Source organism: Coturnix japonica, chromosome 8 (genome assembly GCF_001577835.2).
Source record: "Coturnix japonica isolate 7356 chromosome 8, Coturnix japonica 2.1, whole genome shotgun sequence".
NCBI lineage: Eukaryota > Metazoa > Chordata > Aves > Galliformes > Phasianidae > Coturnix > Coturnix japonica.
This window is the reverse complement of record NC_029523.1, coordinates 3569916-3583889: the sequence shown is the minus strand read 5'-3', so window position 1 is coordinate 3583889 and position 13974 is coordinate 3569916. Positions and strand designations below refer to the sequence as shown.

General features: G+C 48.9%; 1 protein-coding gene across 3 annotated transcripts; it reads right to left on the bottom strand.

Annotated features, from left to right (window-relative positions):
* Positions 1-628: 628 nt before the first annotated feature.
* Positions 629-6157, bottom strand: RGS4 (regulator of G protein signaling 4). 3 transcript variants are annotated; one of them, XM_015869471.2, is made up of 5 exons: positions 5772-6022; positions 4646-4750; positions 3810-3871; positions 2844-3010; positions 629-2327 (listed from the first exon to the last, which is right to left on the bottom strand). In XM_015869471.2, the coding sequence occupies exons 1-5, from the start codon at positions 5813-5815 to the stop codon at positions 2088-2090; spliced, it is 618 nt and encodes a 205-aa protein (XP_015724957.1). In that variant the 5' UTR covers positions 5816-6022; the 3' UTR covers positions 629-2087. The 3 variants fall into 3 exon arrangements, with proteins under 3 accessions (XP_015724957.1, XP_015724958.1, XP_032302045.1); XM_015869472.2 differs by lacking the exon at positions 5772-6022 and adding an exon at positions 5455-5477 and having other exon boundaries at positions 638-2327; XM_032446154.1 differs by lacking the exon at positions 2844-3010 and having other exon boundaries at positions 2257-2327; positions 5772-6157.
* Positions 6158-13974: the final 7817 nt, after the last annotated feature.

The following is a 13974-nucleotide window of genomic DNA, read 5'->3' as shown; positions in this document are numbered from 1 at the left end:
ACTCCCAAAGTCCCTGGCAAGCAGCAAAGTCCTCTGAGAGCTTCAGCTGTGCCAGATGTATCAGTTTCCCAAGAAACTGGAAAAGGGAATAAAAACATCACCTTGGGAGACTGGTGCAGAGGAAACCCCTGGTGCCAGCATGGCCCGGGTATCCCCCAGTGGGCAGCTCTATGCCTGCATGACTTGGGCACAGGGTCAGGCTGAGCCCTGAGCTGCAGTGTGCTCCCCTCTTGAGCTCTGATGTGCAGCTGGGGAAGGGGAGATCCCAGCTCCAGAGGCACACAGGACACCTGGAATTTGCAATGAGGAGGTGCTCCTCTGTGTTTCCCCGTCCATGGGTGACCCTGTGCTCACCCCAGCCCTGTGATGAGGATGGGCATTCTCTGTCAGGAACATCATGGACCCCAAAGTGCCCGCCTCCACTTCCAGCCTCAGATGATGGATTCCTCTGCAGGGGTATTATATATATACCCTCCTGAAGCGGCATAATGGCTGCTTCACTCTTCCCTGATTTAAAACAATGGGAGCAGAACTACCTGTGAAATTACTTTTCAGAATAACTTTAGTCAGTGAATTGCATCACCATGCACTCTTTGGTTCACACAACAGCACGTTAGCACAGACTAAACCAAATATGTTTTATTTAGGATGTGTTCATTATTATTTAAATATCAATATTTATTTATTTATTTATTTATTTTTGCAAGAGATGTCAAGAGTTCCCAGTACCAGAGGCAAATAAAACATAGCCACATGCTCAGCTATGCTCAGAGTATTAGAAGCTCTCCTTCTTGCAGCTGAACATGCAGGGTGGTGTGTGTCAGCACACGAAGAAATGCAAAAGAAAGCAAATGTTAGAAAAGTCACTTCTGTGTGGGCCTCAAAGCACCTACTGGAGAGCCACAGCCTTATCCTGCCATGTCAGAACCCCTTGTGAGGACAGCTGTCTGAGCAGGGATGCAGAGCGAGGAATGTATGGCTGTCTGAGCAGCAATTTCCTGCTAAGGAAAGACTGAGGGCTGGGGAGAATATGACCAGAGCCCAGGAGCAGTAATGAGGCCAGCACACCCCTTCCACCATCTTCAGGACAAAAGTGAGGAATGCGACTACTGAATGACATGGATAACTTACATTAATAACTTAAAAGGCAAACAAAAAACCCCATCGTGTTTCAAGTACTCCCAAGCAGCGCCTTTCCTCCTCAGCTGTTGTGGTAGTGGTCTTAGTCCATTACAAACTGCTTCATTCAAGTCAGGACGGGCAAACCTGCATTCAAGAGTTACTAATATAGTAATAAGAAAAGGAACATGTTTCATTTCTGCTCTGCTATGGTATTAGAGTGGTAGTTGTAGTTGGGGAACATGAAGGGTACAACTATGTTAAAAATTAAAAAAAAAAAAACTCCCCCCAAATAATTGCTGTGTGCAGCCTTAAAAAAAGATAAGGTCCTTGGCCAACTTCATCTCGACTCTACAAAGGGAAAAGCAGCTCTGGGAGAGCTTTCATGCAATTCTGCATAATGACCACAGGAGGCTGCGTGCAAGCCTGAAAGTGATGCTCTCCCTTCAAGAAAGAGTGGAGCTCTTCCAGCATCCGACAGCTGGGAGCTATATGAACAGCTAAGGAACAGACCAAGTCCTTCCTTCCCACTCGAGCTCTCGCTGATTAGAAGGGGAGATATCAGTTCCCATTGCCTCACTTGGCCTCCCTGCTCCTTGCTAAGCATCACACCATGACATCACAAGACTGTTCCCTTTGTGGCCAGTGCTGGGTGTAAGTGTGTGTGCCCCTTCCCTGCTGCTCCCACCCTCCTGGGCTCAGCGCTTGTCAGAAATGGACCCACAGTGACCTCACTGCGCTCTCACATCAGACAGACCCCAGGGCTCTTACACAGTTGTAGTCAGAAGAGGGTTTGCTACACAAACTGAGCCTGGCTTGGGTTACAAATGCTGGCTGCTGCATGACACGGGACACAACAGGGACATTAGACAGCTACTGGAGACAGCTCTGTTGCTTCATGCCAATGAATGCTTTTGCTGCCATATATTCCTATGAGAGCCCAGCCTGTTCCTGGCCTCACTGCAGGTTCAGGCACACTGGGAGATGATATTAGAGTTACAGTCTAAGGCATGAGCATGGGCTCTTTTGCAGTTTTCAGGCCTGGGTGGGCTGACCAAGTCCAGGTAGTAGGGGGACTTGAGGAAACGGCGGTAAGAATCCTTCTCCATGAGGGTGAATATTTTTCTCTGAGCCTCATCAAAGCAGGACAGTGTAGGCTCCAGCACATTGTGGCTCGTCTTTTCCCGTGTGCATGAATCCAGGTTTACCTGTGGGCCAAAGGGGCAGCATAAGTAGCACCTGTCCCAGGAATAGTTAACATATCCAAGCACCTCCTAACCCAAGTGAACTTAAAATTTGTCCGTGTGAGCAGTGGTCTGAAATGACCCTTGGACACCCTGCAGGCTTAGAGAATCCATGCAGATGGATACCAATGCATCTCTTCTGCCAGATGAACTGTGAGGACAGACTGACATGTGCTCCTCTGGGATTCAGCCTGCCATTAAACTCAAGCAATTTCATGGGAGCAGGTGGAACATTGTGAATCAGCATCCTCTTGGGCTTTTCCCATGAGTGTGCATGTGGGATGGCCACATAACTAGACCCCCTTTCTCTCTATCCAAGTTAAATATTAACAGGATAAAAATGACACCATTTTCTTGCTAAGCACAAGAGAAGAGGCACCTTTCAATTCTCGTGAGACTACTGGAATTATTCTCCTTATTTCTGGCCTGGTTCAGGACCTAGGGTGGTATCTATGCCCAAGAAATGTTCTGTGCACATACCTCTTTTGTTGCTTGCACAGAGATGAATTCATCATATATCTTCCTGGCCTTGGGACTGAGCTTGGCTGGTGACTTGGTTTTCTTGTAGTCCTCACAACTGACCCAGAACTCAATGTTTTCCTCACTGTACTCAGATTTGAGAAAAGCACGGAAAGCAGCCAGTCCTCCTACAGATTATAGAGAAAAATATATAGGGTTTATAGAGGAAAATATATAGGGTTTATAGAGGAAAATCAGAGCAAATAAGAGCATTAATTTCTGGGTTCAGTCAACACCGATGAACACCACTGCCTCAGCAAACAGCAGTTCTGGATTACCCTTGACTGAATGATTCCTCTCTGCTGGCAACAGCTCCAGCCTCCACAGCAGCAGCTCGTGCAGGCCAAAGGAGGCTGGAATTCAGGCAGGTCACACTGGGATGTCACATGTGGGACCTCAGCTGCCTACCCCCATATCGTGACCCTCAGTGGCTCAGCCAGAACACAAGCAACTTGCATGCTCCCAGAAGGCTCCGAGGAGCCAGCTAGCATACGCTGCAGTGTCTCAGTCCATGGGAATGGCGTGAATGAAACCTCAAGGGCATCAGTGGTCTGGAACTGACAGGAAGACAAAGTCTCCCAAGGACTCAGCAGGAAATAGCTTCTCTGCTTTCTGCCTTATTTAACCCAGTGTTAACTGCGTGCTGCAGTCTTGCTGCTCCTGAAATCAGCTGGCACAGGAGTGGAACAGTTGCCCTCACAAAAGGAACAGCCTAGCAATCAGCCAAAGCCCTACTCTTGATACAGCCACATTCGCTACCCCTTGGATCTGACATACAGCACCCTCCCAGAGGCCCATGTGGTCAAAGGAGCTACCTCGTGCTGTTAAAAGACACAAGATAACACCCCATGCCTCTTGGGACCTCTAGGCATGCTGGCTGCTGGCAGAACCCTCAGCATCTCCCGCAGAAGGAAACTCTTTACTTACTGTCATGATGGATCAAATTTTCCAGTGACTCTGCCCACTTTTTGACTTCCTCTTGGCTAACCCTATCAGGAGAAAAAGGGAGAATCATAGAATCATTAAGGTTGAAAAAGAACGCTAAGAAAATCTAGTCCAACCATCAGCCCACTCACACCGTGTCCCTCAGTGCCACATCTATGTGGTTCTTGAGCACCTCCAGGGACAGTGACTCCACTTCCCCAGGCAGCCTGTGCCTCCATTCAGATAGGTGTAGAAAGCAATAAGGTCACCTCTGAGCCCCCTCCAGACTAAACACTCCCAGCTCCCTCAGCCTCTTCTCATCAGATTTGTGTTCCAGATCCTTCATAGCTTTGTTGCCCTTCTCTGGACACGCTCCAGGGCATCAATGTCTTTCTTGTAGTGAGGGGCCCAACACTGAACACAGCACTTGTGGTGTGACCTCATCAGAGCTGAGTAGAGAGGGATGATCACCTCCTGCTCCTGCTGGCTACACCATTTTTGATACATGACAGGATGCTGTTGGCCTTCTTGGGCACCTGGGCTTACTACTGGCTCATGTTCAGCTGAGCATTGACAAACACTCCTGATCCTTTTCTTCCACACAGCTTGCCAGCCACTCTGCCCCACTCTATACCATTGTATAACTGATACTTCCTCCCAGCTTGGTGTCATCTGCAGACTTACTGAGAGTGCACTCAGTTCTGGATTCAAACACATGGGAGCTCAGGAGGTGCTAAGAAGCAGCGGCAGCAGAAATGCTAATGACTCCATCTCACTGCAGGAGTAAACAGCACATTGCAGCCAACCTTTGCTCAACTGCATGGCAGCACAGCTCTTACCTCTGGCTTGGAGATACTTTCTCCTTCTTGCCCTGGGAAGAGCCATAGTCACAGGAGTCTGACTTCTGCAGCAAGATACCCAGACGATGCTTCATGTCTTTGGCACTGAAAGAAATAATTCAAGAATGACATGAGGATAATGCACTACACCTCCCTCTGCAGCCACCTTGCCTTCAGTAAGCTTGTTCAGCACTGTTCAGTTAGACCGAAGCAGGTCACATCCAGTGGCTCCAGTGCTGACTTTTCACTCCTTGTTTCATTTGCTAGACAAAATACAGCAGTGTTCATTTGTCACTCTCAGCAGCACCATCTTGCTGAGCTCCTCAGCCTGCAGGGAGGGCTGGTAAAGGGGGAGAAGCTGCTGTATTACTGCTAATTGTTTCCACTTAAAATACTGTGATAGAAAACTATCACTAAACGTGCTGCTTCTCCCTGAACTGACTTGCCCAGCTACCAGTGTCTGGTTCTATGCTTACTAATGCCTTCCTGCAGGAAGATGCCAGTATTATTTGCTTCCAAAGCCATGGTGATCAGGCAGCTTTTTTTTTTCCCAGATGAGAGCAAGAATACCCACTGGGCTGTGGGGCAGGTTGTGGTGCTGGGGGTACACAGGCAGCTCAGCCAGCACAGGGGTAGCCTGGCCAGTGCCACATATAGAGCGTAGCCAGACCCTACATCAGCCCTGGTCTCCTGCTCCTGCAAAGCTTGGCTTCTGCACTCAGGCTGTGTTCTGGGGAATGAGCCCCGGTTGTTGTGGAATCATATCTGCCTTGCTTCCCCCTCAAAGAAACAGAGAAAAGGAAACTCACCAGAGATAGAGCGCTGAAAGCAGAAAAGAGGTGCAAAGCTTGCAGCAGAAGCAGATGACAGGAATATCAAGGCAGAGCAATGCTGTGAGCTGCTTGTTTTGCTGATGGGAAGGATGGGTTTAGCGTTCCCACAGCTCAGTACAAATCCCTTAGGCAACTCTGACTAACAGTAAAAATCCTGTAAATCATCATTTGTATCTAATCTTACATAGCAATCAGAGCCAAATCTGCCACTTCTGCCTCAGACACAAAGTGCAACGCATCAACGTATCTCCACATAACAAGACCAACAAGAGATGCTCAGAAATAAACAGTACCTTTTCAAGCAAGTGGCTGGCAGTGCAGCGAGTCCCTTGCACATCTTGCTCCCAAGGTCGGGTCTGTATTCCAGGAAAACAAATAACCACAAGGCAGGAGGCAGCAGGGGCTGCGCAGGTCCTTTGCTGGCTGCAGAATTCGGTCTGCCTGTGAACCAGCTGCTTGGCGTGGCTCTGTTTTATAGCCTAGCCCAGCCAGCCCAGCAGCGCTCGGTGACCCAGTCAGCAGCCAGCACAGCAGCTGCACCGTCCCCCTTCTGCCCACCCAAGAGGAAGAGGGTGACGTATAAGCTGAGACAAATGGCTGAGTGGGACTGAAAACCTTAGCAGAAATGAAGCTGGGTGGCTGCAGAGGTAGATTCTTTGCAAAGGATGAAAAAAAGCTCCAGAGGCTTTCCTCTGTCGCAAAACACGGAATGGTGCAGATAAAAGCTGGGGAAAGATTTCAGAGGGGCACAATGAAAAGGGTCAGGGGAATCAGTTCTGCCAGCCCCTTGGTTCATTCTCCCATTCTTTTTAAAGGAACCTAGGGAAAATAAGGGACAAAAATTCAAAACCCCATAGGTTCTCACAGCCTTAGCAAGTGCAGAAGCTGGAGCTGTGAGGAAACAGGATTGTGAATTCACCAGGGAACTGCCCAAGCCGATGAGACTGGGTATTTTTGTTCTGGAGGTGTGTGCATATGTGCCTTTGATCAGGCTGAAAGGAAAGGTCTGAGGGGCACATCACCACCGGAATACAAAATGAGTTAGTTCCAGCACATTTGTACTTAAAGGCAGCTCGTGCACATGTGTAGGAAAAAAAAAGATGAGGCATTGAGAACATGGCTGCCTTAGAAATATGGGTATCACTAACACCTCACTTCTCCATCTGCATTTGCCCCTAAGCAAAAGCCAGGCCTTGCTACTCAGCATATCTGAGCACCAAGGGGAGAGGATGCATCAACACAACAGGCATAGAAGTGCCTCCTTGGAGGAGACTTCCCGGCAGCATTGAGGCTGCCCTGTGCTAAAGGACGGACGTACCTCACACTTGAGCACGGGGATGCTTGGCTGCACTGCCTGGCTCTGGTGTAGTTCCAAAGGAGAGCTGAATGACTCCAGCTGTGCTGCTTCTCCTCACCCCCAGGAGGGTACAGAAGGCAGAAGCAGGCTGAAAGCAGCCCCTCTGAAAGCAAAAGCTGGCTGATACTTATTGAGTTGCTCCTCAGCACAATCTGTACCATCATTGCAAGAGGGTGTCATACACCATAATGCGCACAGGCTGCTCCTGTAAAACAAAGCAGCTTCAGTTCAGCAGCAGGCTGTCTGCCCACATTGCCCACTGCTGGGCTCCCTTTCCCTCAGGACACTTGAAACACTTTGTCCACAGCCTAGAAAAGGTGCAGGGTAATCTTTACCCTCCACTGTCTCTACAGCCTCCAGCATGCAGCACAGAAGACCCAACTCCTGGACTAGCTTACTTGCCTTGGCACACTGTATCCTTTCAGTTCATTACATGCCCTGGATGTTCATTAAGTGGAGCATTAAGTGCTCCAATAAACCTTAAAATGCTTTAGTTCTAATGTGACTGCTGCCAGACCTGAGCTGTGCAGTTCCCACACTCTTTGGACTAAAACGTAACCCTAGCACAGGGCACTGTCACACTTCACCTGAGCGCTGGTGAGCCAACAGCATTGGGGTGGGTCTGCAGGGAGTGACAGAGCACTGTAGAGCTGGTGCCAAAGCTCTCTGTTGTCTCTTGTTTCCAAAGTCAAAGAGCAAAATATGGTCAAGGAGAAAATTCTTAATTAATCGAGCAATTTTCTCGATTAATTAAGAGGCATTTTCTAACACTGCCAGTGCAATAGACAGCAATTAAGAATTAGGCAATCTGTAATTAAGACCACCTTCTCCAGTCTGGGCCATACAGACTCCCAGAACTGCTCATTAACACATACTCCTTCAGTCTGTTCCTCTTCCCAGGAGCATGGGTTTGTGTTGTGTTTCTTCTCTCCATTGGGTTTCCCAGCTGTTGAAATTCACTATTGTCTTGGCTGCTCCAGATGGTCCCCAATGACAAGTATTCCCTTCTATCTGTTACTCTTAGCCTTGTATGAGCCCTTTTCTCCCAGCACGCAAGTAGGGCTGTTCTTGACACCAAGATCTCATCTCTGCCAGGTGGAGGCATGGCAGCTCTTCTGTGTGCTGTGCAGCCTCTGCTTGCCTTGCCTGCAGGCAGAGAAGGGTGGAGGGGTCAGCAGTGAGGATGGGCAGGGGGTGCAAGGCTGGGGAGCTCCCTGCTGAAATGTCTCTAACAAATACTGCCACCTCTCTAACAAATATTGCCACAGCCTTGAAATATTATGCTGTCAGAAGTGAAAAGAGCCTGAAAAAAAAAAATCCCTAATTAAATACCAAGGAATTCCTCACAGTGGCCTGGGAGATACAGCAAGGAGCAGAGATTTCCCCCCTGCCACTATTGCTAGGGAACAATCCACGCACATGCTCATCCACCTCCCCCGCTAGTGCATGTGTGGGATGCATCCCTCAGATCACAGTGCAGGATGTGTCCCTCAGCTCACAGTGCAGGCCGTGGGAGGAGGCTGGGAGCATAGCAGCACTGCTCCTGTGGTCATTGCCCAGAGTCAAGCTACCAGAGGCCATTGCCCTCCCAGCAGCACAAGGCTCTTTCCCTGCTGTTCCTCACTGAGGCTTGTACAGGCTGGATACCTCTTTCCACTGCTCCTGCTGGTCTCCAGGCTCCTCAGGACTGCCCTAGCATGTCTCTGGGTGCTGAGCATCTCCATGGCAGTACACCTGCTCCCTCCCTGCAAGCACTCTCTTGCATGGAATCCCACCCACCACAGATTCCTCCTCCTCCAATACACCTGTCAGTGAGTAAGACTGTTCTGCTGCCAAGGACCACATCTTCTCCATTCACACGTATGGTTTGATTGAATTACTGGTAATGACCTGGGAGCAGGGTGCCCTGGAAGGACTGTTTGGTTGTGAGTTTGGATGAATCAGCTCTGTATGTGCCTGCATCTGACACTGCAAGCAGCCAGGTTTCCTGTTCTGGGGTTCTGCTGGGACCTGGCTTCTCTCAAAAATACATGGAACAGCCTAATTTGTCTCCATCAGATCCTCCAGCTAGCACAGGCATTCCTAGAATTGGCATTCCACAGCATGGAGAAACAGAACTGTCTCATGTCTCTGCAGTGCAGTGCCTGACTTCATGCATGACCGCAGTCACAGCCCTGGTAAGCAGCCCAAGGCAGCCTGTGCAGAGAAAGCATCCATTCCCCACTTAGCCCTGACAAGAGCTATGACTCACCCTGCTGCCACATGCTCCATTCGCTGCTCACATGCAGAATTTCTGTGAGTGGATTTATCTCCAGGCTGACCCAGTCACCTCTTTGCTTTTCTTGTCTATGATAAAGACCAACTTTTAAAGGCAATGCAGATTCGACTTGTTCTGCTGAGCCTGCTCCTCTCTGAAGTGATGCTCTGTAGATGTTGGCTTATTCAAGAAGCAGGCTCCATCTTCATAGACTTTATACAACCAAAGAAGCAACTCATTCAATGTTCCCACATTCCCAGGTATATCTTGCTTGTACATGTGCCTGTATTACATATGACTCATTTGGGGCTGTGATTTTTTTGGGGGTATTGCTTTTTCTTCAGTCCTCAGTTTCTGGGCTGCCTACTTCCATTGCTATCAAGAAGGCTGAGAAAAATCAGAAGAAAATACTTAAACTTGTATCAAAGGAAGAATTTTGTTTTGCCCATGCAGACTTTTTTCCTCCTGGTTTGGGTTTGCCAATGAAACAAAGAGGTTTTTTTGTCTGAGCATTGCTCTTGTTTCTGGGCATCAAACAGCAGAAAAAGCTGCAGTTTGAGTCATTTGCCTTCCAGATCCCAGATCTCCATCCCATCTTCCATTGTGATTAACAACCTCTTAAACATTTTCTCTTGATCACTCAGGAAGTTTTGAATAACACTGGACCACAAACCAATACCTCCATATGCCTCTTCACTGATGCTTTCCAAATACTAAAACCACTTTCAAATGCCTCAGCCAGTCTGAGTCCATTTAATATGGATTTTATGGTATTTTAACCCAAATATTGATAGCAAGTCAGCCTCATTTATAAATCTGTTTTATCACCACATCTGTCTCAGAAAAGCACAATTAGGTTCATTAGAAAAGGTCTGTTTTTTTCCATTAAATCATGTCAGCTGGTATCAATTACATCACCTCCTGGATCTGCTATCATCTGTGTTACCAGTGTTCCTGCACTGATCAAAAGGTTAATAGCTTGGTGACTACACAGCTCTTCTGCTTGCTGGGAGATGCCCTACCAAGGCAGCAGCAGACAAAGGCGAAGGTGGGACAGCTCAGACTGGCTCCACCATAGCAGCATAGGATTGTTTGATTTGGAATAGACCTTTAAAGGTCATCTGGTTCAACTCCCCTGCACTGAACAGAGACACTTACAGCTCCATCAGGTGCTCAGAGTCCATCTAGCCTGACCTTGAGTGCCTGCAGGGACAGGGCACCACCACCTGTCCAGGCTAATTCCAGTAGCTAAAGGACACTGTGGTCTGTGTTCAGCTTCCTTGGGTACCTCTCCCTTGTGGGCTGACTGCTGCACATAAGCATACCCAAGGATGCAGGGGAGGCAGAGAGTGAGGAGGGAGAGCCTGGCTGCATCAGGATCTATGAGCATCAGCTCCTTTACTCACAGCCAAAACACTCCCTGCTCTTCCTGCACCTTGGCAACCCAGCTGTGCAGGGACTTCCTGTCTACAGCTTTGAAAAGCCTGACTTTTTAACATGTCTGAGCTATCTTCTGCTGAGGTGATCACTGGAGGATGTGAAATTACATCCTGCAAAGCCACATCTTTCATGGTTGCATATCTGGTGAGATCTGCAGCCTTCACCTTCCTCGCTGCCTTCCATCCCCCCTTCTTGGCTTTCCAGCAGCAGCAGAGCAGGATTAGAGCTGCCATACCTCGGAGGCCCATGCCAGGGAATGAGGCCACAGTTTTGTTCAGGAGTGCAAAGCCCCAGGGACACTTTGTAGTGAGGTCACGGCTGGGCAGCCACAGCTTGTTGCTCACTGCTCCAGTCATAGGTTGGATGCTTAAACAGCACTTGGTGCCAGTGCCTGCCTCAAGGCTACGCTGGCTATCTAAAAGGTGATGCCTGGCAAATCTGTGGGTGGGGATGCAGAACGTCATGAGTGCAGCCTAAGGGAACACAGAAGCAAGGACAGCACCTGAACCAGAGGATAATCAATTCAAAAGCACTGTGTGATGCCAGGAGGGCAGCTCCAAAAGGCCCCAGCTATCGCTGGGACAACAGGCTGCTGGCTGAGGAATCACAAAGAGCAAGCAGTGAAATGAGAGGGCATTGAACAAAAGCTGATCCCAGCCTGATGTTCCTCAACCTGTGTCTTGGGGGGCGAACAGGACAGGATGAAACGGCAGATGGTAAACATCCAGTGTAGCAAGTCACTTGCTGCACAGGCTGATGGCACAGAAAGGCACGTGGTTTGTCACAGACATGCAACGACTACTAGAAAACAGCCATTGCTTGATGAGCTGCTTTCCAGCACCTCTTGTTTAAAATGCTTGTTATAGCTGCACTTTACAGCAGATCTGAGCTCCAGCGTGGCACAGAAACAACACGGAGAAAAGCCGTGAGCAGAATCCATGGCACACAGCACTCAGCTGTGCCAGGCAGCTGATGCTCTCAGCATGGTGCTGAGAGCAACAGCAGTTAAAGCTTCCTCATTTAGAAACGCCTGCTTTTTCAGGAAAGAAATGAAAAGAAAAAAAAAGAACTAAATGCTCCATGTTGTTGCATTTCATCCTTCTGACCTTCTCAGCAGAATGGCTGTGGCTGAATTTTTCCTGTCTCCTCTGAAGCTGTGCTTGCCTGGGATACAGGCTGGATGCTGGTGGCTGCAGTCAGGCTCATCTGTGTGGCTCTGCAGCCTGCCATCCCACAGCATCTTTTTGCTTTGGTGCTCCACAGAGGCATAAGTCAACACATGAAGAAAAAGAGGGGCTTTCAACCTAGTTTGAATCAAGCCCCTAACACTAATAACTGGCTCTTCTAAAGGAGGATCACTTGAAAACTTCCGCAGGGGAAGGCCTCTAAATGAAGCGATTAAAATGTAATATAAATAAATGAAGAGATGCCAGGCAGAAGCATGGTTTCCACTCTTGGCACGCGTGGCCAAGAGCAGTCCATGTGCCTGGTGATGCTGTGCCAGCTGCAGGGCCTGCTGCAGGATGTCATGCTGCCATGTCACGGGGAGACACTCAAGCTGCTGGGAGCTGGAGGCAGCTCAGGGAAGGGAGCCTGCTGGGAATCCCACGTGCTCTTCCTGTAAAGCAAGGTGCAGTGCAGACCAGGGCAACTGGTCACACTGGGACTGTCAAGGATCAGCATCTCTGGAGTACAAAATAGGAACATGACAAAGACACACAGCAGGAGTCCTTAAACTGGCAACCATTGAAGACCTGTGGACCCAGGGATGCGGTGCAATAACCAAGGAGATGTTGCCTTGGTTATTCTCAGAGACAGACACAAGAAGATGCATTTTGGTTCTATATATTCTCAGATCAGATCCAAGGCACCGCTTCTGATCACTGTAAAGCCAAGCATGACTCCTAGGGGAGCTGTAGCGTTCAGCATTATCATGGCATAAATTGCTATCATGTACGAAGTGCTTGATATTCCTTAAACGTAATGTTTAGCTTGTTTGTGCATCATTGGAAACCACAGGTCTCTGATGAGGGTAGCACTGAGAAATTATGTTTCCCTGTTTTGTGAAGCAATACTGCAGTTCGAGTCGGCTCAACCACCCACAACACCCTCACATGAGACTGCTGTCCAATTCCAAGGGCTAGTCCCAGGTGGAAAGGATTGCCAGAGACAGACCCAGGTTTGTTATAGAGAGCACCTCTGCCACTGAAAAGGTCTCACACCCCAGTCATGCCATGTTCTGCATCCACATCTGCCCTGTGAGATGTGTCCTACCAAATTCCCAGCAGCAAACCCAGCTGTGCGAGCATCAAATATGTTGGAGTGTCTTTGGAGGGAAGGTCAGGCTGAGGAATAGAATGGAGCCTTGCTGACCAGAAAGGGGAAAGACTGGGGTCATGAGAGCTGGAAAGGAGGAGAGCAGGAGGGAGAAAAGTGGTCAGTGACGTACAAAGGGGGCAGGAGGCTATGTGAGGAGAACCCCCAGAGAAGAGCCGTGGGAAGGAGGAGGATGCATCCCATGGCATCTGGTCAACCCGATCCTTGGGAACACTGACAGCCAGGGATCCCCTGGGAGAAGTGGCTGTCTCTGGAGGGAGCCTGTGCACGTGTTGAGCAGCCTTGCTGCTCTGCAAGGAAGGCTGATTAGAACTAAAGGCAGCGCCCCAGGGCTTTGGGGCAGCACATGAGACCACTGGAGAAGCTGTGTCATGCATGGGCCTCCAGCACCAGCCTTCTGCTTGGCATGTCCCCGAGCTTCAAATCCACGATGGAGAATTGCTTATGTTCTCTCTCTGACTAAGACAAGCTAAAAATAGTGCTAATATCTCAAGGATGAGAGATAAATTTGCAAAGTAGAGCAAGAAAGCTCAGAAGCCCCTCACAGTCATTATATTCTCCCACAGATCTTGGCTGTGCTTGCAGTGTGTTAAGGAAAGAAGAAAACTGCCAGAGACAGCGGAAGACATCGTATGGGAGTGATTTATTTGTAGCCTTCCTCTTTTTAATACACCCCAGTGCTCTCCACCTTGCAGCCCTGCCTTCTTCAGCCCCCTTCTCCCAAAGCTGCCAGCATGCACACACAGTTCATCTGGTAAAGCACCACATCAGACCTTGCACTGGGAAAGAACAGGCTGATAATCTGCCATTTTCTGAGACAGCAACGACCTACAAAGATGCTTTTCTTTCTCATCAGAGTCAGAGACTGCCAACAACTCTCACAGCCTCTTCAGACTGACCCTCAGTTGTTCTGACCAGCGTGGAGAACCTGTTGCCTCTGATGTGGGCTCATTAGCAGATCAAGTTTTAAATAAGCTCTATGAATCTGCTAGATTTTTAAAGCACTTTTTGATAAATGAAAAGCAGAACCTCAGGGGAGGAAACAGCCAAGAGCTCAGGATACCAAATTAGCCAGATCCCTGGTGCAGTCCAGCTTCAGATGAGG